The 22,248-nt window shown below is 41.6% G+C and overlaps 1 protein-coding gene across 5 annotated transcripts; it reads right to left on the reverse strand.

The window, feature by feature from the left end:
* Window positions 1–1,038: 1,038 nt before the first annotated feature.
* LOC113021133 (zinc finger CCCH domain-containing protein 7B-like) lies at window positions 1,039–21,242 on the reverse strand. Of its 5 annotated transcripts, none has more exons than XM_026165604.2 (22): window positions 21,016–21,242; window positions 20,694–20,761; window positions 20,537–20,573; window positions 17,748–17,945; window positions 16,186–16,344; window positions 13,881–13,961; window positions 13,710–13,752; window positions 13,435–13,607; window positions 11,526–12,111; window positions 10,937–10,998; window positions 10,752–10,845; window positions 10,414–10,575; window positions 9,189–9,403; window positions 8,416–8,516; window positions 8,092–8,273; window positions 7,555–7,640; window positions 7,058–7,218; window positions 6,031–6,136; window positions 2,993–3,101; window positions 2,704–2,840; window positions 2,413–2,582; window positions 1,039–1,679 (listed from the first exon to the last, which is right to left on the reverse strand). In XM_026165604.2, the coding sequence occupies exons 2-22, from the start codon at window positions 20,750–20,752 to the stop codon at window positions 1,499–1,501; spliced, it is 3,102 nt and encodes a 1,033-aa protein (XP_026021389.2). In that variant the 5' UTR covers window positions 20,753–20,761; window positions 21,016–21,242; the 3' UTR covers window positions 1,039–1,498. The 5 variants fall into 5 exon arrangements, with proteins under 5 accessions (XP_026021389.2, XP_026021390.2, XP_080156548.1 ...); XM_026165605.2 differs by having other exon boundaries at window positions 20,939–21,016; XM_080300422.1 differs by lacking the exon at window positions 20,537–20,573 and having other exon boundaries at window positions 21,016–21,239.
* Window positions 21,243–22,248: the final 1,006 nt, after the last annotated feature.

Below are 22,248 nucleotides of genomic sequence, written 5' to 3' on the forward strand. Positions count from 1 at the left end.
TTCCACACCAAACTCGCTCTATAATCTCCCCTCTACCAAACTTTAGACTTGGCACAATGCAACCAGACAAGTACCGTTCTCCTGACATCCACCAAATCCAGAATCATTCATCAGATTGCCATATGGATAAGCATGAATCGTCTATGCTCTAGAGTCCAGTGTGTGCTTTATACTACTGAATCTGACGGTTTGTTGTGTTTGGTGATGTAAAGCTTGGACGCAGCTGCCTGGTCATGAAAACCCATTGTATCAAGGTCTGGCTGCACTGTTCTTGACATAATCTAAAGGTCAAATGAAGTTTGGAGGACTATAGCGGTTGATTCTTCAGAAAATTGGCAACGTCTGTGCTCTATAAGCCTCAGCATCCACGGAACACACTCTGTGATTTTACATGTCCTACCACTTCATAGTAGAGTTGCTGTCATTTCCAGTCGTTTCCACTTTGTTATAACACCACTAACAGCTGACTGTGGAATATTTAGCAGCAAGGACATTTCACGACTGGACTTGTTGCACAGATAGCATCCTATGACAGGACCACCCTGGAACTCACTGAGCCCCTGAGGATGACCCATTCTTTCATAAATGCAGTCTGCATGAATAGGTGGCGAAATTTATAAACCTGTGGCCATACAATTGATTTAAACACCTGAATTCAATGATTTGGATGGGTGACTGAATGCTTTTGGCAGTATATTTTATACAGATAGCACTATAACTGGTTTACTAGCGTTCACTGATACTATGACTGCTTATAGAAGCTGCAGGATGAATGGTGACGTGTACAGAGTTACACTCTCTGCCCAGATTCAGACAAATGCTACAAAAGTGATCAGAGAGCTCTCCACAATGATCCAAAGCACACTACAAAAACAACCCAAGAATCTCAAGGCAAAGGAATGATATTCTTTCGTGGTTGAGATAGTCATTGGGGTCAAGTACTCCCTTACCACTCAATTAGTTCAAATGTATTAAACAGAACACAAAATTGGACCTCTGCTGTCTTTGCACGAGTACAAATCAGAAGTACAAGCCAGCTTGCCATATAGGGGACATTTTATTGCACAATGAAAGTTTTGAAAACCTCCTTTCTTAATGAACTGCACAATGAAGGCACACTTCAGTAACATTCCCTGATTGAGCAAAACACAAACAGAAGGTAAAACAACAAAGGCACGAGGAAGGCTGCAGGTATGGCATATGAAACCTTTATAAATCTTCACTGATGATCATTTTTTCTTTCTTTCTTAGTGTGGCACCACATAGCCTTACGCTCACAGCACAGTGCAGTTAATGTTTTGGCTGGAGAGACACGAGCTGTGAATGTAGCGCCGTGAAGTCACAAGAAAATTAAAATATGCGCTTTTTTAAATTCAGGTTTGTTAAATATATATGTGCCTTCGAGTGAACTGCTGCTGTTGGTTTTAATTTGAAAACTCTTGACAAACTGAAATGCTGTTTGGCAGTTACAAAATTGGCTCACAAAGTCAAATTCTTGTTAGTCCTGAAGCAGGAAGTTGTATTTTCCAAAGTCGACCTCATCAGGCATGACGAGCATATCTTCCCTAGCTTTGGCCAGCTTTTGTCGTAAGAACTCTCGTCTCTCTATCCACTCCTGGAGCTCCTCCGGGCTATGGGCGTAGTCACAGCATGCACCATCAGGACAGCTGCCATCCAACCTGTCAGTTATTAAATAAAACACTATGCTGTGAGCTTTACTTTAACTAAACACTACCATACGATTTAGTCCACTCACTCAGCAGACTTTATAACTTAATCTTTGCTGGATGATAAAGTGTGAGAGTCCTTCTGTATGTTAGGACCTGGATACTTCCTGCACACAAGTGACCTACAGCTCTGTACTGTCCCCAAACGCCTCATATCCTGTGCTGCACAGTTTGTTACAACAGCTCAGGTTTTGCAAACTGGTCATGTGATTTACACCTCACACAGTGGATCTATTATTCTCACTTATGTTCACTCTTAAACTGTACTGAGGTAGTTTTGCATGATTTGCAGTTCACAGTGGACTTAGTGCAGCCCGTCAGTTTCTTCTGTCTGAAACAAGCAGTTTTAGCTCCTTTCATCCTCAACTTAAGCCAGCTTTTTCTCTGATTGGCTGTCCATCATAAACAGTGGGTGGGGCCTCTGTGGTCACAGTCACATATGTGTCCCTGAGATGACCATACTCGGAATTTCCCCTCTCTATGACCTCATCAGAGCAAAGAGTAGGAAAGAAAATGGACTAAAACAGACACTGAAGCCTGAAGTGGCTCAAGTTGATTACTTGTACATATGCTGACTTAATTTCTGCATTTATTAAATGTAAAAAATAAAAAAAATAAAAAAAGCATAATAGCTCACTTTTATTCATTGTCTGCATGTACAAACTGATCCAGGAAAATTTCTTACTTGGAGCACAGTTCAAAGCGTGTACCCGGGAAGCGGTAGCTCCACGTCAGAGCTTCATCTTCTCCCTCGCAGCTGAACACTCTGTCCTTGTGCTTCTCGGTGGAAATGTGCTGCTGCCACTGCCGCTCGCTGTTACTGTGTTTGCCACACAGGCGGCAGTGAAAGCCACTCTAAAATAAAGACGGGAAGAAATACTCTCATCTTTTCTTACTAACTGAAAGAACAATATGGGAGTTTTAAGATTTTCAGACTTTTGCTTTGTTGAAACAAAGAGAGAAAAGTGAAACCCACCATTGGCTCAGCATAATCAGTGGGCATAGTGATGTATTTTTCCTCAGGGCTGGGCTGGTTGACCGTGGATCCATCTGCTTGACGATTATAACCGCTTAATTCCAGCCACATGTCATACATCTGCTGCATGTCTTTCACTACAGGCACACAAACATCAGATCACTGAGAGGACATTCAGTGAGTGGACCTCTTCTCGTACAAACTGCACTTCCCTCCTCATGCAGATAAGAAGTGCTTCCTTTATTTTTCCAATCAAACCAAATAGCGTTGGCTGCTTTTAGTAACTTACAGTCATTATTTTTCATATACATCCACATGTCCTTCTCCTCTGGGCTGTGAGCAAAGGTGCAGACCCCAGAGTAGCTACATTTCCTCTTCTCCAAAATCTGTGCACACATCTGTCAGGAGAAAGCATCACGCTGTTAAACACCGATCGCAGACGACGCCCTTCCCCATCATTTGAAATATCAACACTAGAGCCTGCCCGGACAATAATAGCTATTCGCTGATATATCGGTATCAGAATTTATAATGACTGACAAGCAGTGTTGGGAAGGTTACTTTTAAAAATGTATTCCATTACAGAATACAGAATACATGCCCCAAAATGTATTCTGTAACGTATTCCGTTACGTTACTCAATGACAGTAACGTATTCCGACCGGTGGCACTGACGTCACATCTTATGAAGACTCTAGAGCGGCTCTTCCTCAACCTCCTCCGACCACAGGTACAACATGCCCAGGACCCACTACAGTTTGCATACAAGGCGGGTGTCGGAGTGGAGGATGCCATCCTGTACCTCCTACACAGAGCCCACTCACACCTGGATGGGGGAAAAGGCACGGTCAGGATCCTGTTTCTTGACTTTTCCAGTGCCTTTAATACCATCCGGCCCTGTATGCTTCAGGAAAAACTGAACAGGATGGAGGTGGACCCCTGCCTGGTGGCTTGGATCTCCGACTACCTCACCGACAGACCACAGTACGTCAGGCTGAAGGACATCACGTCTGACACAGTGGTCAGCAGCACAGGAGCACCACAGGGAACTGTGCTGTCCCCTCTTCTCTTCACCCTGTACACCTCTGACTTCTGCTACAACTCTGAATTATGCCACATTCAGAAGTTTGCAGACGACACAGCCATCATGGGGTGTATCTGGGATGATCAGGAAGAAGAGTACAGAAGTCTGGTGAGGAACTTTGTCGCATGGAGTCACACAAACCACCTGCAACTCAACACCTCAAAGACTAAGGAACTGGTTGTGGACTTCGGGAGGTCTAGAGCAGGTCCACTGCCGGTTCAGATAGAGGGGGAGGAGGTGGAGGTGGTCAACAAGTACAAGTACCTCGGGCTGTGGGTGGACAATAAACTGGACTGGTCATGCAACACAGAGCACCTGTATAAAAAAGCCCAAAGCCGACTGTACTTCCTCAGGAGGCTGAGGTCTTTTAACATCTGCAGGAAGCTCCTGAGGATGTTTTACCAGTCGGTGGTTGCTGGAGTACTTTTCTATGCTGTGGTGTGCTGGGGGAGCAGCACAGCAAAGAAGGACTCATCCAGACTGGAGAAACTAATCAGGAAGGCTAGCTCTGTGGTCGGCATGAAGCTGGACACTCTGGTGACAGTGGCAGAGAAAAGGACATTAAAGAAACTGATGGACATTATGGACAATGCCAGACATCCTCTGCACACGGCCATTAACAACCAGAAGAGTCTGTTCAGTGACAGGTTGCTTCTCCCAAAGACAAGAACTAACAGACTTAAAAACTCCTTTGTCCCACACGCCATCAGACTGTTTAACTCCTCTCTGGAGGGGAGAGGGAGGGGAAACAGGAGGACAAAGGAGGGGGGAACAACTAAGCTGTAGTGCCTCTTCACCTCACTGTGCAATACCTTGTGCAATACTTTTGTAAATAGTCAACGGTGCAATAGACTCAATACTTTAAATGTGCAATTCACTTGTATTTTTATTTTTATTCCTATTTATTCTATTTATCCCCTTCGTATATTTTATTTATATTGTCTCTGTATTTATATATATATATATGTGTGTGTGTGTGTGTGTGTGTGTGTGTGTGTGTGTGTGTATTATATATATATATATATATAATATTCTGTAACTCTGTAACTTCTGTCGGTGCTGTGCTTTTTTGGAAATCGAATTTCCCAGAGGAACCCACCCGAGGGATTAATAAAGTTCAATCTAATCTAATCTATTCTGAATACTTTGGATTACTTAATATATTATCGTGCTTTTTACAACAACGTGAATGTACTATTGCTGTGTGATTTATTACTATTACTGAAGGTCCGCGACTCCGAGCTGTAGTAAAGGGACCTCTGACTAATACGGCGGGGTCCCTGTCGGCTCGTAGCCGAAAAATAGCTTTACTTTGTTGTGTGGGTCAATTTTTCTTGCGAGAGACAGAGAGAGGCGTTGAAAGACTGCTCCAACGGAACTTATTGTTTTCGGAGGAAAACACGAACACGGTGTACAGTCGAGTCTTAATAGCTTACTTACAACTGGGCTCGTCAGGCTCTCTTCTTGGCTGAAGTGGTTATTATTATATTTACATGCTTCCAGCTCCCGTTTTTCCTCGATGACAACTCCAACCTTTCCACTCCCCTTTTTCTCCCTCCTCGCGCTCACAGACACATAACGTGTATGGCAGTCCATTCTCCCTGCAGCACGGACTACACTGCCCATGATGCTACATTCTTTAGAGCTATGCTTGTAGCATTCAGCCTGTTAGCTTAGCACAACAACAACAACAACAACGAAAAGGCGCTCTCTCACCCAGGAAACACACAGTCGCAGAGAGAGAGAGAGCGTCGCCATGTAACCATGGCAACCGTAGCGCTGCCGCCTGGAACAACAGAACGTAGCTGTCAAACAAAACCCAAACAGTCCTGACCCGCGACAATATGAAACAGGAAAGTACCGCAGTGTAATCCATTTATTTCAACAAAGTAACTGTATTCTGAATACCACCTTTTTAAACGGTAACTGTAACGGAATACAGTTACTCATATTTTGTATTCTAAGTACGTAACGGTGGTACATGTATTCCGTTACTCCCCAACACTGCTGACAAGTGAAATTTTAAGAAATTAAGCAGTGATGGGGGAACACATTACTGTTCAACCAACAACGCACAGTGCCATTTGTGAGACAAAGTATCCAACTTCTCTACTGGAACGCTACAAATGCCACCAAATAATGTAACAAAGATGAGGGAAGTCCTCATTTGTATCAGTGCAGGGATGATGTCTATGATGCAAGTCCTTGGTTTAAATGCCTTCTGCTTTAAAGTGCAGACTTACATAATACTGTGCAGGGAGATCCTTGGCGTGTGGCAGTGGTCGCACCTGAACCCATTTACTTCTCTCTTGGGACTTGACCAGCAGCACTCGCCTGTCTTTAGTCCACCTGAAGATGACGACAAAAACGTTGTAAATATGCTCCGTGCTTTGGCGGATTTATCTGGTGAGGAAGAGAAAAGCTGTAAAGGGTCCATTTAGGTGCCTTTGTAAGAGCAGTGCATCTGCAGTTAAACAGCACTTTCTGTTTGATTGCAGTGACAGACATTGAGGGATTATCATTCGATTGGTTGGTGAAACAATTCTTCAACACAAAATGCCCAGCGGGGTGTTTTGACTGCTCGGCATTTTAAAATTCATGTAACTCTGTTAGATTAAAAGTCCAACATCTCTTATTTATGACTTTTTTAATAGTTTTTTTTTCTTCATATGGTGAATTTTGCCGCGTGTGGGACAAAAAGAAAAGAAAACATGGACTGTGTGATAAACTTTCACTGTTGTACTTTAAAATAATGTATTTATTAAAATGTGTGCTGCTTATTAGCAAACTCTATATATTTTACCTTTATGATCTAAAATGAAATATTAAAAATCACTGCAAAATGAATAAAAATCCTAAAACTTAACCTTAAATGCTTTAAAAAAAATTAAATATTTCTTATATGAGAAAAATGAGCTGAATGACTTCCTTGTTATTGATGCTGTTGTTGCAAGACGTGGTCAAAGCGACCCCCCCTGGTGGTTCTACTGTTAAAATTGAAATACAAGAGAAGTCGCTGCAGTGCAAAAAGTGTTTCTCTTTCAGTGATTCATTCATTCATTCATTCATTGCCAGACACACCCTGGAGGGAAAAATCACATAAGGTCAGGAGGTCTGAATACAGTTTAATTGGCTGTGTTGAGGTGCACTGGACAATGATTAAGTTTTAATCACTGAAGTGATCGCCTAATATGACATAATATTATAAAATATTAAAAATAAAACTCTAGACTCGTACAGGAACTGAGCACCTGTATTCACTTTACTCACGCATGTCTAGCTTTAGCACCGCAGTGCTTGAGGCCTTTGTCTGGCTCACTGATCAGGCCGTCCAACCAGCACTGACAGCAGGCAAACTTCATCCGCATGTTAAGACTCTTCCCAGCACCTCCTCCCCCTCCTGGTTTGCTCCCACCTCCTTCAAAAGGCACCTGTTTAAATTTAAATGACAAAAAAGGGACGTTCGTCCACAGATGAAATGTTAAATAAAGTCACAGGCTGCTGGATGGAAGTCTGCATTTAGTATCAGCAGTAACGCAAACGCACACACATTGTCGGGCCACTACAAGCATACTGATGATAAGTATGACCGTCCTCATATCAAAATCTACTGAATGGTTGACAAGATGAAACATTCACCTTACAGAGCATCATCTCTCCAACACATATTTACAGTAATAACAGTAACATTAAAGAAGAGCCAGACTGGAACGGGTTAGTAAGAAAAATACTATTTCTATAAAAGTGATCATCACAATGCTTCTTACTCTGTTTCCTTTCTGTTTGCTTGAGTTTTGCTCCTGCTTGTCATGATACTTTGCGGATATTCTCACAATCTCATCAGGGCTGACACCTGAAAATAAAAATGCATAAAGAAGGAGAACGATTACAGGACAACAGTGCACTTTGATGGACTTTTTGAATGAATATTGTGGCAGTGAATGTTTTCCACAGTGGAAATACTGGCAGATCGCGATGGATTTTCTGTCATCGATGAATGAAATTAACTGTTTATTATTTCTATTTATAGTATAGATCATTTTCATTGAGTACAATTCTTCAGTGCAACTTAATTTTCACACTGCTACTACATCACTGCTGTAAATGGCATACTAAGGAGGAGTGATGCTATATAAATGATGAATTAAACACTTACTACTAAAACATAATAGTGTGACATTATTATAAAGCACAGGTTTGGTTCAGATCATTTCAGCACACAAGCTCTCAATCTGTTGTTCTAAGTTTGATCTCAGTAATTAACAGTACTATGACAACAGTAAAGCAAAGTATTTGTCAGGCACCTGTTTCTCTCTGCACCTTCCAGGTTTTGAGCTCGATAACAGAGTGGGCGTAGTGGCAGTTGTCCTCTCTGACACAGCCGTACCGGATGGCTTGGTTGCACAGATCCATGTGACACAGGATGCTCAACGGGCGAACCTTCTTGTAAATCACATTGTGGGTCCTCACCACGAAAGCCAAGCACCTGATGGGCACAGAGGGAAAAAGAAAGCGTGATGGAGACAGATGAGAAGGCATACGGAGCAAAGAGTTGGTGCAGGATTAGAAGTGAGAGTGGGTGAGAGAACAAGGACTTGTAATGACCCGTATGTTGTAAGCACACTCACTTATTAGCATCAAAGTTGTGGCGAACATCCAAGTTAGAGCAGATGGTCTGATCGTCTTGGAAGCGCTTACTGATTATTCTCGGTTTACTGTCATAGCACGCCTGGAGAGACACGGCAGGAAGACGAAGATTTTGAAAGGAAAGGAAGAGAGACCGGTGACGGAAACAAAGGGAGAAAGATGGAGAAGATCATCTTAGAAATGAAATGAACATTTGTCGTGATGGAAGCGTGCTACATCCAGACACAAATATTACAAACATAGTGTGCATTGGCTAACATACAGTCAGCAGTTTACATCCACTTATCGTTGGATTTAACTGCATTGTCTTTGAACTCCCCTTTTTTCAAATTCACACAGGTTTAACATTATACAAATTATAAGTGGTTATATCAATTATTACCACTGATATCTGTGTTTAAATGTCCCTTAGTAAGATGCACCTCAGCCAACACTTTTGATAGCAATCAACAAACTTCTGGCATAATTCTGGTTGAATATTTGAACACTCTTGGAAGAATGGGTACCATAGTTCATTTAAATTGGTTAGTAGCCACACATTTTCAACTCTCATAGTTCAAAAGAACAAATGGAAAGTGGTACTTTTGAAGTTTCCAGATTAAACATTTAAACACAAAACAAATGGAGAAACTCCAGCGTGCATCATGTAAATCTTTAACATTAATCCGATCAGGTTAAAGAGCTTTTATACCCCTGCTCCATTATCAAAGAGAAAAACAGAGATTTCAAATAAACACAGCTCACGTGCACTAACCTGACAGAGGAACATGAACGTGCCTTTGTTTTCCTGTAGGAGGCATATGATGCTGCTCACGGGGTCCAGTTTAAAAGCTTTTGTGCCAAACAGTCGGGTTCTGTCCAGCCTCCCTTTCTTCTCCTCTGTCCAAACATCGATCTCCATCTGGTTGTAGGCAAACGTGCATTTCTCTCCATACTTACACACACCCAGCTCTCCAGACTTCAGCAACTCTGGAAATATAAGAAAACACACATTTCATTCACATAAGCGCACTAAGTATGCGAGTTTTATTCTTTCACTGCACAGAAATTTGAAGTGTAGTAACAGGCACACACACAGTATTCGTGTGCAATCCACAGCTGGCTCATTCTCAACTCTCTGCAGCAAATTAACAGAAAATCTGAACAATTTTCCCCAAATTTATCACATTTTTCAATGTTTTCAAAACATGCTCACCTGGTTAGGGAATATGGAAACAAGAAACACTGAGTCCTTAAAATATCTCTGGAAGAACCAACTGTGCTCTGGGGTGACTTTGAAAACTAAAACGACTGTAAGCTCTAATCTATTCCCGTATATTTGGAAAGACATGGTGATGAGTCAGCTGCTCTTGAACTTCAGGAACTGGTCTGACTGAAGGAATTTAGATGACTTGGATGTAGTTACTGAAAATGTTCTGCCTGAATATTACCACCCTTGTTTGTTTCTGGCACAGGAAAAATAATTTTATTGATGTTTCAGGCTTTACTCACAATGAAGTTTATAAATTGTTGATGTTTTTAGACATTTTTCAAATCAACTGTATGTTATGTGGCTTGTGTGGGGTTTTTCTGTGTGTATTTGTATGTGTGTTACTAGTTTATACAAGTCTTGGCCAGAACAGGACAGGTCAGAAATTTTGAAAGTCAACAGTCATATTTTCCTGGTTAAATAAAGATAAATAAATACATAAAATGTGTATTAAAATATTCTTCTCTCTTCCAATAGACTGGTCAGACAATTAAGGGAATTGGTATAATAAAATTTTATTAATTGTATTTTTTAATCATAAAAGAAATTAAACTTGATGAATGAAAAAGTGGGAAACTAGTCCCTTATTGTTGATTATCTGGCAACAACTTATAAATGTATGATTGTCACCATTTTCAGACTTTACCATTAAAGACATATTTATCTGCAATAATAAGAAATAACTATGAAAAATAGAAGAGACTCGTGACCTTGATCTTGAGCTCCTTACCTTTGCAAAGTAGAAATCGCCCACCAAAGGCCTTCAGTATGGGCAGCGGTCGCACTCTGGTCCAGTCTAAAGGGGGGTCGGCTTTTAGTCTGCATAGCAGAATGTCTCTCTTACAGTTGTGGACCAGGTCTGGCTTGTGAACGTAAGTATATATCCCTACACCTGTGAAGGAATTAGTGCACAAATACACAATACATATTGATCAAACATTAAAGAGGAAAACAAGTTCTTTTAAAGTTCCACTGAGAACAGCAGGGCATCAAACTTCCCACACTGTAAAACCATCACCAGCTGATAAGCAGCAGGACCATTTTGATGTCACTCAAATCCTACCATACCTTCTCGAGGGTAGCAAGCAGAGCAGGCCTGCAGGAACTCATGGGTGGAGGACAGAGGGTTATACACTGCACCCGGCCTTTGGTTTTCCTTCGCCTTTGTTTCCAAGGTAAGAATAAGACATCAGTTAATGCTAAGGAAGATACAAGGAAAGAAAACGTAACACAAGCCTGATCATCAGTCTTACTTTGTAATGATTTTTTGGAGATCGCATTACTGGAGCCGCAATACTATGAGAGCCTGAGATACCTGAGGAGCAAGGAGAGAACATAAATTATGAACTGCATGAGGTAAAAGGGCTGAAGCACCAACCTCAGACGCTAAAGGGGAGCTGGCCACTTCATTAGGTACAACTGTTCAGCTGCTCACTAATGTCAATATTTATCATATAATCACACGGCAGAAACCTGATGCATTTAGGCTCACAGACATGGCTGAAGTTCAAACTCAGCTTTAGGATTTAAATGTGGCAGGTTTGAATGTTTCAGAATCAGCCGATCTGCTGGGATTTTTCTATGCAACCATCTGTAAGGTTTACAGAGAGTGGTATGAGAAAGAGATAACATCCGGCGAGCAACAGTTCTTTGGGAGAAAATGCTTCGTTAATCCCTGGGGAGAATGGTCAGACTGCTTCAGTTATTACTAAATAATAACTGTTCTTCAGCCTTTCTGAATATCTTTAAATGGGCATGTGAATCATACAAATCGGTGTATATCGGTGGATGTTTGAGCAAAAAAGCATCCCTTATAATAAGCCAGATATAAATCATAGTCACCTGCTGAGTTGAAATCGGAGAGCGAGTCCAGGCCAGACCCCCCGACTAAGACTGCTGACGAAACTACTCTAACACCCTCTATCGAGGAAAATGAGTCCAAGGAATCAAGGGAGTCAAGCCGGTCCATGGATCTATTCCTAATTTTAGAGACATGATCGCCCTGGCTGCTTGGATTAGAGAGTGTCTCTAAGGGATCTAGTTCATCTAGCAGCTCATCAAGAGACTTTTCTCCTACATCCAGCTCTGTTTTGGCCTCGATAACTTCTTCAGCAGCAGCAGCCCTCGGCATCTTATCCAAGGCGTCATCGAGAGAATCGAGGGAATCAAGACCGTCCAGCTTCGTAGGGGTCAGTAGTAAGTTTGAAGCATCTGCAACACCACCTTTTTCAGAGGTCGAGAGGTCGTCTAGGATATCCAGTGTAGCAGCTGAGGTGCCGAGCCCAGAACCAGAAAAGGAGTCCAAGGAGTTGAGTTGGTTAACGGCTGAGCTGAAAAAGGCCGGGGGTAGTTGGGGTGTCGGTGCGGGCAGGACAGATGGGCCTCTTTGTGTGCAAGTGGATGTCCCGCTGGGCACTGAGAATACGTCCTGTCAAGAAAGGAGGCAGGATGTAAAAAAAAAAAACATGCCTCAACTGGATAATTAAACATGAAAGTTGGAATGGATGCTGGCCGACACAGCTGGTAAATAACCCATATACAATACTGCATTAATCAATATTTTGGCCTAAGTAATGGATCAATAAAACCACTATGCACAAAGGGGAATCACCTGACTCTATAAAGTCCTTGATGCCTATTAGCTTGTTAGTTTTACTTCATCATTTCTGTCCCCAAGTTATGTTAGCAACTACTACTGTTTTGACAGCTTGTTTCTAATCTTCCAAGCAGGGGTGTGTTTAAAAGGAGGCATGAAGTGGCCCTGCTTGCCCCTGAAATATAATTTCTTCCCCATCTAGATACTGGAGGTTAGAGAAGGGGGTTGCTTTGATTGACAGGTATCCTGGCACAGAGATTGTAGCAGATTGGTGTCTTCTAATGCATTTTGGAGCATTTTAAATTGAATTATTTGTTGAAAAATATATCCTACTGCATGATACAAACTATCCAAGATGTTTAGCTGAGTGAAATTATACTATTTTAGTAACCTGTTACTTAGAGCCAGTTAGGAGATGTGTGACTGGGAGTTGCACCCATGCAGTTTATTGATGAGGCTTGCAAGCATTAGCAGATATCTTACAGCCCAACAGATATATTCACAAAAACATATATTATATATTGGACAAAATGAGCTTTTTGCTGGTATATCAGCATCAGCACCTACAAACCCCCCAACAAGATTCTGAGAAACGCCTTTCGAACATGTTATAATTGCCAATGTTGTCCACCAGAGGGCACTCTGCAACTTTCCAAATGTATTGGCAATAAGTTTGGAATGGCACATCCTCAACAACCTGCCAATCCAAGCAGAGCATAAACTAATAATCCATGTTTTGTTGTGACAATAAAACAAGATTATTTTTAAACAGTACTGACATAAATAACTACAAATAACAAAAGTTAGGGAGATCTGTTGATATTTTGTGTGTCTGTAAGAAAACCACTGACACTGAATCTTCCAAAACAAAAAAATATGCCTGTGTTCAGTAGACTCTTCTTTAATTTCTAAGTATTGTTGCATTTCACTCAGACCTCATCAAGGACTCACCATACTTTGCCTTGAAAGAGGTAAAAGGTAAACAGAATTCCCTGTGTTGGGTGAGCTGCTCAAAACAAGAAGTAAACCGTGTCTGATTTTCACTCAAATGAAACATTTGAGCACTTATATCACTCAAACATCATCTTCCATCATCAGCAACAAAAGTTAGTCCGCTGTTCTGAAAGGAAAAAAAACACAGCACTTGGAGTTTACCTCAGCTGTTTCCGGCTCAGTAGAAACACAGTCCAGCAGACTGTCTATGTCATCTCCCATCAGCTCGGAGTCCTCGATAGTGCCCAACCTTTCAGGTACTGCAGAGTTAGTAGGTGTGCTGCAGCTGGTAGGTGTGGAAGGAAATGAGGACTGAGGCACGCTGGGGAAGTTGACTAAAAAGGAACAGAAGTGCATTTACTTGGACCATTCTTGTGTTTGTGTACAAAATGATCAAGAACAGAGAGTAACAGAGCCACAAATGTCAAAATTCCCACCTGGTGCAACGCCATTACCGTTTTCTACATTACCGCCTGACATCTGGAGAGAAGAACATAAATCGCTGTCAGATTTTTGATAAAATGACTGTGTCCTGTCTGACTATGACTAAGCTGAAGGCTGATAAAGTCCTACAACCCACAATGAACCAGATTTAAACATTTACACACCTTTGCGCTGACGTAAGGTTTTCGAATCTTCAGTCCTAGATGGTTTGCCAGTTCCTGTGCGAGCTCATTCACCTGTTGGTCCTGCCAACAGGTAAACGAATGGATTTACTGATATGCTCCAAGCTACAATTAACATATATGCGATGAACAACACCGAGACTGAGACACAGATAAGTTTATCTCATCTTGTTAAAAAGTATTCATCGTTTCAGTTATGTAAAAAAATGCATTCCTTCAATTGGATGCCTTCATTTTTTTTAAAATAAAAATTAAATGAATAGAAATGCAGACAACTGATTAAATTTTACTAAACATGAATGAAAAAAGGAATGTGATGAAATCTCTCTCCTGACCTCCTCCATACACATTAACAGGGATTTAAAGATGCAGCAATTTTCTTCCACTTACATCCTGGACACCAGTATGTCACAGGGCTAAGACTTGGGGACATCTCTCAGGTCCTGTGTCTTTGCTAGTTGTTAATTAGCAAAATTTGGGAATCACCTTGTTGTTATTTTATTTTCACTAAGAATTGGGGATGTGTTTTTGTGACAGGCTGTAGTTACAAAGTGTCTGAAGATACTATTTAAAATTCATTATTTGCTAAGGTCAAAGGAGCTTGCAAAGAAAAGCGTCTGGACTTCTTTAAGTTACTTGAAGACGTTTCACCTCTCATCCGAGAAGCTTCTTCAGTTCTAAGGTCAAATGGTGGAGAGTCCCAGATATAAACCTAGTGGGAGTATCCCCCCACAGAGGGACAAAAGGACCCCCTGATGATCCTCTAATCGCCTGAGCCAAGGTGTGAAACTGGGTGTGGGTCCCAATCAGCCAGAGTTTCGGGTGAGTTCATTGTGAAACCTGGCCCCACCTTATCATGCGAATTCCTGAGATCAGGAATCCCAGGCGTCTGGGAAGGGATCTCAAAACTGGATTATAAATGGCAGAGAGTTGGTGTGACTTGGATGACTGAGAACCTTCACAGACATTATTTGCTAAGTTTCTTGTTATATAAAGACACAGCCCTGGTTCATCCTTTGATGAACCTTAAGTGCCTTTCTTATGCTTGACTGATTCATAGATCAGTGTTCAGTGGCGTAACAGTAATAAGGAGTGGCTCAAGATGTTTACACTGTACTGTATCTTGCTTCTACAAATCAGTGCTGCTGCTGATTTAACCAACAGATTTATATACAGTTCTTACTGAAAACTTTTTATAAGACTAGGGCTGGGCCATATTATACCGTTCACGGTAATACCGGTATAATGTTAGGCAACGATAGGAAAATGAAATATCGCGATAGAATATGAATGGAACGCGCATGCGCAGTGCTTTTGTTTTCATACGCACATGGCCGATTGTTGAGTGAAACAGATGAACCAGAATTGGTTTGTACAAATGGTGCAACTTCAGTGACGTGGAACTGGTTTGGTGTTTGTCCGTCAGATACACGACAAAGCACATTTTTTTGCAGAACATGCAAGCGGCCATCGTTATTGTCGGACTAAGATGCTCTTAAATCTGGGAGTAATCTGGGTCCTAAACTCCGTAATCCTCAGTTCAAACGAACACTGCAGCATCACTGAGAGTTAAAAACTGTCTAAATTCTTTCATCTTTAATAAAACGATCAGCATTGCTGCTTTACCAGGTGTAACTATGAAGTTTAACTTCCAGGCATCCATGAAAACAAAATTTATTACATTTAACAGAGTTAGAAGTTAGCAGGAAGCTAGCGGAAGTTAGCTCGCTAGTTTCGCTAGTTACCTAAGCATGATATTGCATGTTCTGACTGAGAGATTTCTGAAAAAAATCAAACGTACAGCTCTGCTATCACTTCCAACATAAATGAAGTTAGAAAACTAAACAGCAGTGATGTTTGTAAAGTTACTGAAGTTGGGCTAGCTGGTATATAATTATGTGCTACGTGATCGCTAGCGACACAGCTATGTTAGCATAACATAAACAGTGAAGCTGGAGGACGAACACTAACACTTTTCCACTTATAAAAGTTAACGTTAAGGTTCCTCATGGTTAGAGACAAATGCAATCGCATGGCAGGATGCTGTAAAAGGACCAATCTTCAGTCAGGAGAACAACTGAGATAATCCATCCACAATACGAGGTTAGTCATTAATATACTGCAACAACATGGGAATAGAGCAGCTGCCAGAGAATTCAACATTAATGAATCAATGGTACAGAAGTGGAGGAAGCAAAAAGAATGAGTTTAATAAAGTTTGATTTATCTGACTGCTTCCAATATAAGACTATCAGCATAAACTCTCCCATTTCTGTCCATCCTTCACCTGAGGGTTAATGAGCAGATAGCTGGCGCTGCAATCGTAGGCCTCCTTATACTTTCCAAGCCCCTTCAAACAAAGGGCCTTCTTGTACAGCGCTCTGCGGCTGTCTTTGCACACCTTCAGAGCACTGTTGCAGTCCAGCACACCTTGTTCATACTCCCCCTGTGGAAAACATGAGAGAAACACACAAAAGAAATCAAAGTAATATACCATCAATTCTTTACTTCCTTTTCCCATCTAGCTTTAAGTAAGACTCTACAAGGTGAAGAAATCACAGTCTCTTGGTTTAAACTGTGTGTAGCTGCTATGGAGCACTTCACTGGTATGCAGGTCAAAGGCTCTGCGGCCTTGAATGCAGACAAACACATCTGAATGATTTAGTGATGTTTACATATTAGAGGCAGTAAATCAGAACAGATCTGTTTTTATAAGTGGTTTCATAAATCAAGTGTGAGGGGTGGGAGGTTCAGGATAGCCTCAGTTATATAGAATGGTAAATCCAAGTTATGCGCTACAGGAAGAATAGCCACTACAATGGATTTCTACCTTTTCTTCTTAATACCGCTGTAGGCTTTGTTAAAGATTAAATTAGATGTTCCATGCTCCAGTGTTGCTCAAGCATTTGATTTTTGCATTTTTTTTCTTCCAAAAACAGGGATAATTTCCACAAAAGTAGACATCAACTAAATCATCTATTATTAGCCTTTGTAATCACACATGCATAGATTTGGCAATATCTGTGCTGACTAATGGTAAACACTGCTGGGCTTGGCTGGATATTCGTGGACACGTGCATGTCACAGACCTCTGGGCCGCTACAGTAGCATATTCAAGCAGGACAGCCTGAAACCGCCTGGGCATGAATTTTATTGTGTGTTTGGACCATTTGGAGACCTCTGTTGTCCCCTTAATGATGAATTTTGATACCTCAAAAAATATCAACAAAATGCGGTTTGATGATCCCAACCTGGTTAACACATTCACCTAATGTGTGAAAGACTTCCAGTTAAAGACCAGAAGGAGGCATAAACCCAACAAAAAAAGCTGTGTCGAGAAGGACGTCCAGCATGAAATCTAATCCATCTTCTGTGGTGACACCTTGTGAATAGGGGAGCTACTCAAGACAATCCAGCCACCAGCAGAGAACGTGAGTCTGGAGCACAGTGGAGGAAGAGCCATGGAGTTCATGTTTAAGAATGTTTACAATTGGTTTTTGTTAAAGTAGAAAATATAGATGTTATCAACTAACCACTCAATAGATATTAAAAGCTCAGGTTCAATCAACAATCATTTCAGGTTGATCCACTTTTATGTGGCTCATGCACATTTAGGTGTGGAGGAGAATTCCTCACAAGCGTTTGTTTCAAAATGTCTCAGCTATGGAAAAGAAAAAGAAAAAAAACCCTCACTCCCTTACATAGTGAGGTAGATAAGCCTTATATGTATTACACATGCTGCTATACTAGAACTTCATCGTGAGATCTCACAGCATGAGACGTTAACCTGCCCCACTTCATTCCTATACCCAGAACGCTGCACAGACACAAGATCAAACGTTATCTCACCAAACTGTGGTAGGCAGCCGCCCGGTTGACATACAGGCTCTCGAGCAAAGCTTCGGGGATCTTGATCTCCTCTGTTTCAGCGTAGCATGACACATTCAAGCCTTCGCTGAATTCTTTGACAGCCTGCTCGCACTGGCCATCCCTGAAGAAGGCGTTGCCCTCATCGAGCAGGTTGCACACTAACTGGGTCAGGAAGTCCTGTGAGGAGCAAAAGAAAAGAAAGGAATAACAAGCTTTTTTTTTAACCTATGCGGACCTGCGCTAACGTCTTGTAAGTTACATTATGTTTTTAAGGTCCACCTTAATATTGACATGCACGTATTTACATTAAGGGGGTTAGTATAGTATTTTAATACTATTCTAAGCAGGAGTTTAAACTGCATTAGAAAATGTTGAATGTGTTTACAATTCATTTGGTTTATGTTAAATCATATATAACTTATTATCACTCTTTCTCATATGTAGAGACATTTCTCCAAAATACATTTCACTTTTCATAGAGTTATGGAGTCACTGTGCAAAAATGGCCCATCGGGAATCAATCTGGGTGCTGCTAATCAAATGTAGCTGATTAACTGGTTTTCAGCAAGTGTGAGCAAATCTATAAAAGCAGAAGTTTTGTCAGGTTGCTGGTCTGGATCATTGGACTTCAAAATGCTTTTCCAAACATTTTGAAGTCCATCACTTTGCAGTGAGAAAGATCATTCACAAGCAGGAAAGCTTTAAGATAAATAGTAATCTTCTCAGGAGTGGAAGTCCCGACAACTTCAACCCAAGGTCAGATTGTGCAATGCTCAGAGAAAATACAAAAGCCCCAAGAGTTGCAGCGCAGACTCTACAGGCCTCGGTTCGCACCTTAAATGTTAAAGTTCATGACAGTACAATTAGAAAAAGGTTGAACAACTATGGTTCAGAAGGATCAGAATCACCAGACTGAAGCAAAGTTGTAAAGAAAAGTGGGCCAAAATTCCTCCATAAGTGATAAAGTCATACAGAAACCCAGAGCTCCAAGTCATCGCTGCTAAAGGTGGTTCTACAATCATGCTGTGCACTTAGGACTGCACATAACTAGGGCTGCTCAATTAATCGAATTTTAATCACGATTACGATCTGGGCTTTCAACGATCATTAAAAATGACTGAGCCGATTATTAGCCCCTCCCTCATTTATCCGCGACACCTTAAAGGCCGGTCCGTGAAAATATTGTCGGGCATAAACCGGTCCGTGGCTCAAAAAAGGTTGGAGACCACTGATTAAGAGGACCCGAGGGAAGCTCGGAAAGCTAAGCAGAAGTTATTTGGAGAGTGACTGCCGTTGGTTGAAAAGAGTTTAAAAAAAAAAAACTTCAGTGGTGTTGCACACTTTTTTATATAATTTTTTTAAAGTCATTGTTAACCCTTTAAAGCCGGTCAGAGCAGCACGCTCCGTTTTGCGTAACTATTGTTAAATCCCTGTAGAACCTGAACCGTGTAAGCTAGCGCAATAATTTGTTTTGCATATGAAACCGGAGGAGTTGTACTTACATCTGATGCCATCAGCTTGTCCTCGGTCACGGTTTCGTTCCACATATAGCTTTGCAAAAATTGCATAAAAAGCGCTTGCAGGAACAAAAACATAATATTCCAGAAACACGCTTTGCCGTTCCTATCAGCTGTTCGTAACACTTCCCACAGTGAAATGATGCACATGCTGTTTTCTTTGCAAATTTGCATCATAGGATTGTTTTTTGTTTTTCCTGCAGTATATAAAAATTGCTGTATCTCCAAAATAAAACTATGAAGACACTCAAAATAAATTTCTTGTGGTGGGAAACTATTTTTTGCAACTTTATTGTATTTAAAGTTTTGAGGGATAAACCTCTTAAATTTCTCCAAGTAGAAATATATGTAAACAAAACAAAAGCGATTTTCAATTTTTTTTGTAGTTTATTGCACTTTTTTGCAATTTATGTACTTACTATGGACTTAATGCATACATATTATTAAAATATGGGCTATAACAGTTGTATTGATGTATAGCAACTTGAAATGCTCCCACAAATGGCACTACAGCATGTAAAAAAATATATATATATAAGCTCTGGTGGACTTGGTTCTATAGTAGGTCTTAAAGGGTTAAATAAATATCATCAAATAATCGTGATCTCAATTTCAGTGAAAATAATCGTGATTATCATTTTTGCCATAATCGAGCAGCCCTACACATAACCAAGATTAACTACCAATGGTTCATCGCATACTGCTGCATGTTTTATAGAAAATTACTCTGTTTTCTGAGTGCAGAATTATTATATGAAGAGGACTGGGTTCAACTGAAACCCACAACTATAAACATGATGTTACACAGCAGATGGATCAACACAACCTACAAGACAGCTGCAGAACTCCACAACTTTGCCTTTAGATTTCTGACACTTGCATGAGATGTAACAGAGACAAAGGTGCACTGTTTAATGGTATTCAAGCTGGAACCCCTGAGTCTACAGGTTTCCCTGTGGGGTTTATGCATTGTTCTGGAGGTGTAGAGTGGGGATGTGGTTTGTTTCTTCAACAGTCAACGGTCAATAAACGTTAATAGCGAGCAAACATGGACTGAACTGAGTAATGGGGGAAGATTATAAAGAGTCAAAAGAAAGCTATCCGGCGCTTGATTTTACATAGAGCCAGGAATAGAAAGAAGGAAGGTAGCAAAAAGGACAGAGTGCTTCACACCAAAGCATGCACAGGGCCAGCTGCCCTTTTTATGCACAGGGCATAAAAAGCAAAAGCACATAACAGCATTAGCACTACCTGATAGCCGTCGGGGTCAGGATAGGCCAGGGAAGACCTAGAGCAGAGGAACTTGTTAAAATCGTAATGACACAGCTAGGCTGTGAGGCGTGAGTAACCCAGGGACAGTTTCACTTTCTGTCTGGGTGCGCTCAGATAAAAATTTAAATGATCTTACTGTATAAAAGCCAGAGCTTTGTTTATCTCCTCCTTGCGTTTCTCTCGGCCAGGGTCCATGCTTGTCCACTGGAGTGGGAGACACACAGACAAACGGAGAGGGATTAGGAGGAAATACCAACTTCAGTGACAGTGGCTGTGACAGTGGGTGTATCAGAGCTACTCTTCGATACACCCGCTTCCTTTGAAAGTAGTCGAAAAGAACTGCAAGCCTCTATAAACACTCCCACATTCAGCCTCATTCACCGTTTATCACTGGCGCAAACATCCAGCACGCGAGGCCGTTTGTGAGACCAGCCTGGGCCAGCATCGGACACACCTACCAGTAGAAGAAGAGGAAGCCAGGAAGTTCATTGAGCCGAAGCAAAGTTTAAACGTGTGCCATGCTGTTTCCGGACGAAGACGGAGAGACTTTGACAGGAGCAAACCCCGAGGAGGTTTCGTTTGTAACCGCCCGACACTTCCCTCTCCTCGGATAAGTTTCGATTCTCTGCAGCCTGAGTACATCCAGACAGCTGCAGACCTCCTCCCCGTTACAGGCTGCAGTCACGTGACACGACAAGCGCCCATGCGTCACAAGCGCGCGGCCAACCAGCGCTCAGGTCGTCATCGTGACCCTCGGAGACCTGGCGGCGTTTGTTTAGTGCGGCCTGCGAGGAAGACAGAAGTGCCGTGCTGTTTACATTACAAAAATATTAACTCGATTAATTGGTAGATAAATACAGTGCTGTGCAAAAATTTTGAGCCACCCTTGATTTCGTTTGATTTTGCACAAGCAGTCGGACCTTCTCATTTTTTAAGTGCTCTTGAGCACCAGGTATCCGGGCTTTCTGTGGGTCTTTCAAAGGTCTTCTTTGGCTGCTTTTTCTTTCGTTTCAGTTTTGTATGTGACCATGTTTACAGGAGCGTTGTTGTTGATTGTTAACCGACTGAACTCTGATCTTTGAATCATTCAAATATTAAAAAGGCACTTAATTCAAGAGCAGACAAGTTAGAAGAGAACCAATTTTATATTTTTACATTTTAAACAACAACAAAAAACACAATTTGTTCACATTTCTTTAGTTGAATCTACAAAAAAAAACCCCAAAAAAACAAACAGTTTGACAGATAACCACTGTTCATCTACAATCACGATGAACACCGGTGTACCACAAGGCTGTGTGATGAGCCCTTTCCTCTACTCCCTCTTCACCCACGACTGCAGACCTGCTGATGGTTCCAACACCATCATTAAGTTTGCAGATGACACCATGGTGATTGGCCTCATCAGTGACAACGATGAGGCCGCCTACAGGGAGTAGGTGGATCGTCTGGCTGAGTGGTGCGACAGAAACAACCTGCTGCTTAACACCGAGAAGACCAAGGAGCTCATCGTGGACTACAGGAGGAATGCTGACCCACATCCACCCATCCACATTAAGGGGACGGCTGTGGAGCGTGTGAGCAGCTTCAAGTTCCTGGGAGTCCACATCTCCGAGGATCTCACCTGGACGACCAACTGCTCCAAGCTGGTCAAGAAGGCTCACCAGCGCCTCTTCTTCTTGAGGACTCTG

Source organism: Astatotilapia calliptera, chromosome 4, assembly GCF_964374335.1.
Source record: "Astatotilapia calliptera chromosome 4, fAstCal68.1, whole genome shotgun sequence".
Taxonomy (NCBI): Eukaryota; Metazoa; Chordata; class Actinopteri; order Cichliformes; family Cichlidae; genus Astatotilapia; species Astatotilapia calliptera.

What these genes read in the sequence shown, in the direction of transcription:
- LOC113021133 (XM_080300422.1), bottom strand. Translation starts at nt 21,199, where the DNA reads ATGTACTCAGGCTGCAGAGAATCGAAACTTATCCGAGGAGAGGGAAGT. An exon ending in TGCTTGCTACCCTCGAGAAG is followed by an intron (nt 10,576 to 10,751) that starts GTATGGTAGGAT and finishes ATTCCTTCACAG; the next exon opens with GTGTAGGGATATATACTTAC. An exon ending in ATCTCCCTGCACAGTATTAT is followed by an intron (nt 3,102 to 6,030) that starts GTAAGTCTGCAC and finishes TTCTCCTGACAG; the next exon opens with ATGTGTGCACAGATTTTGGA.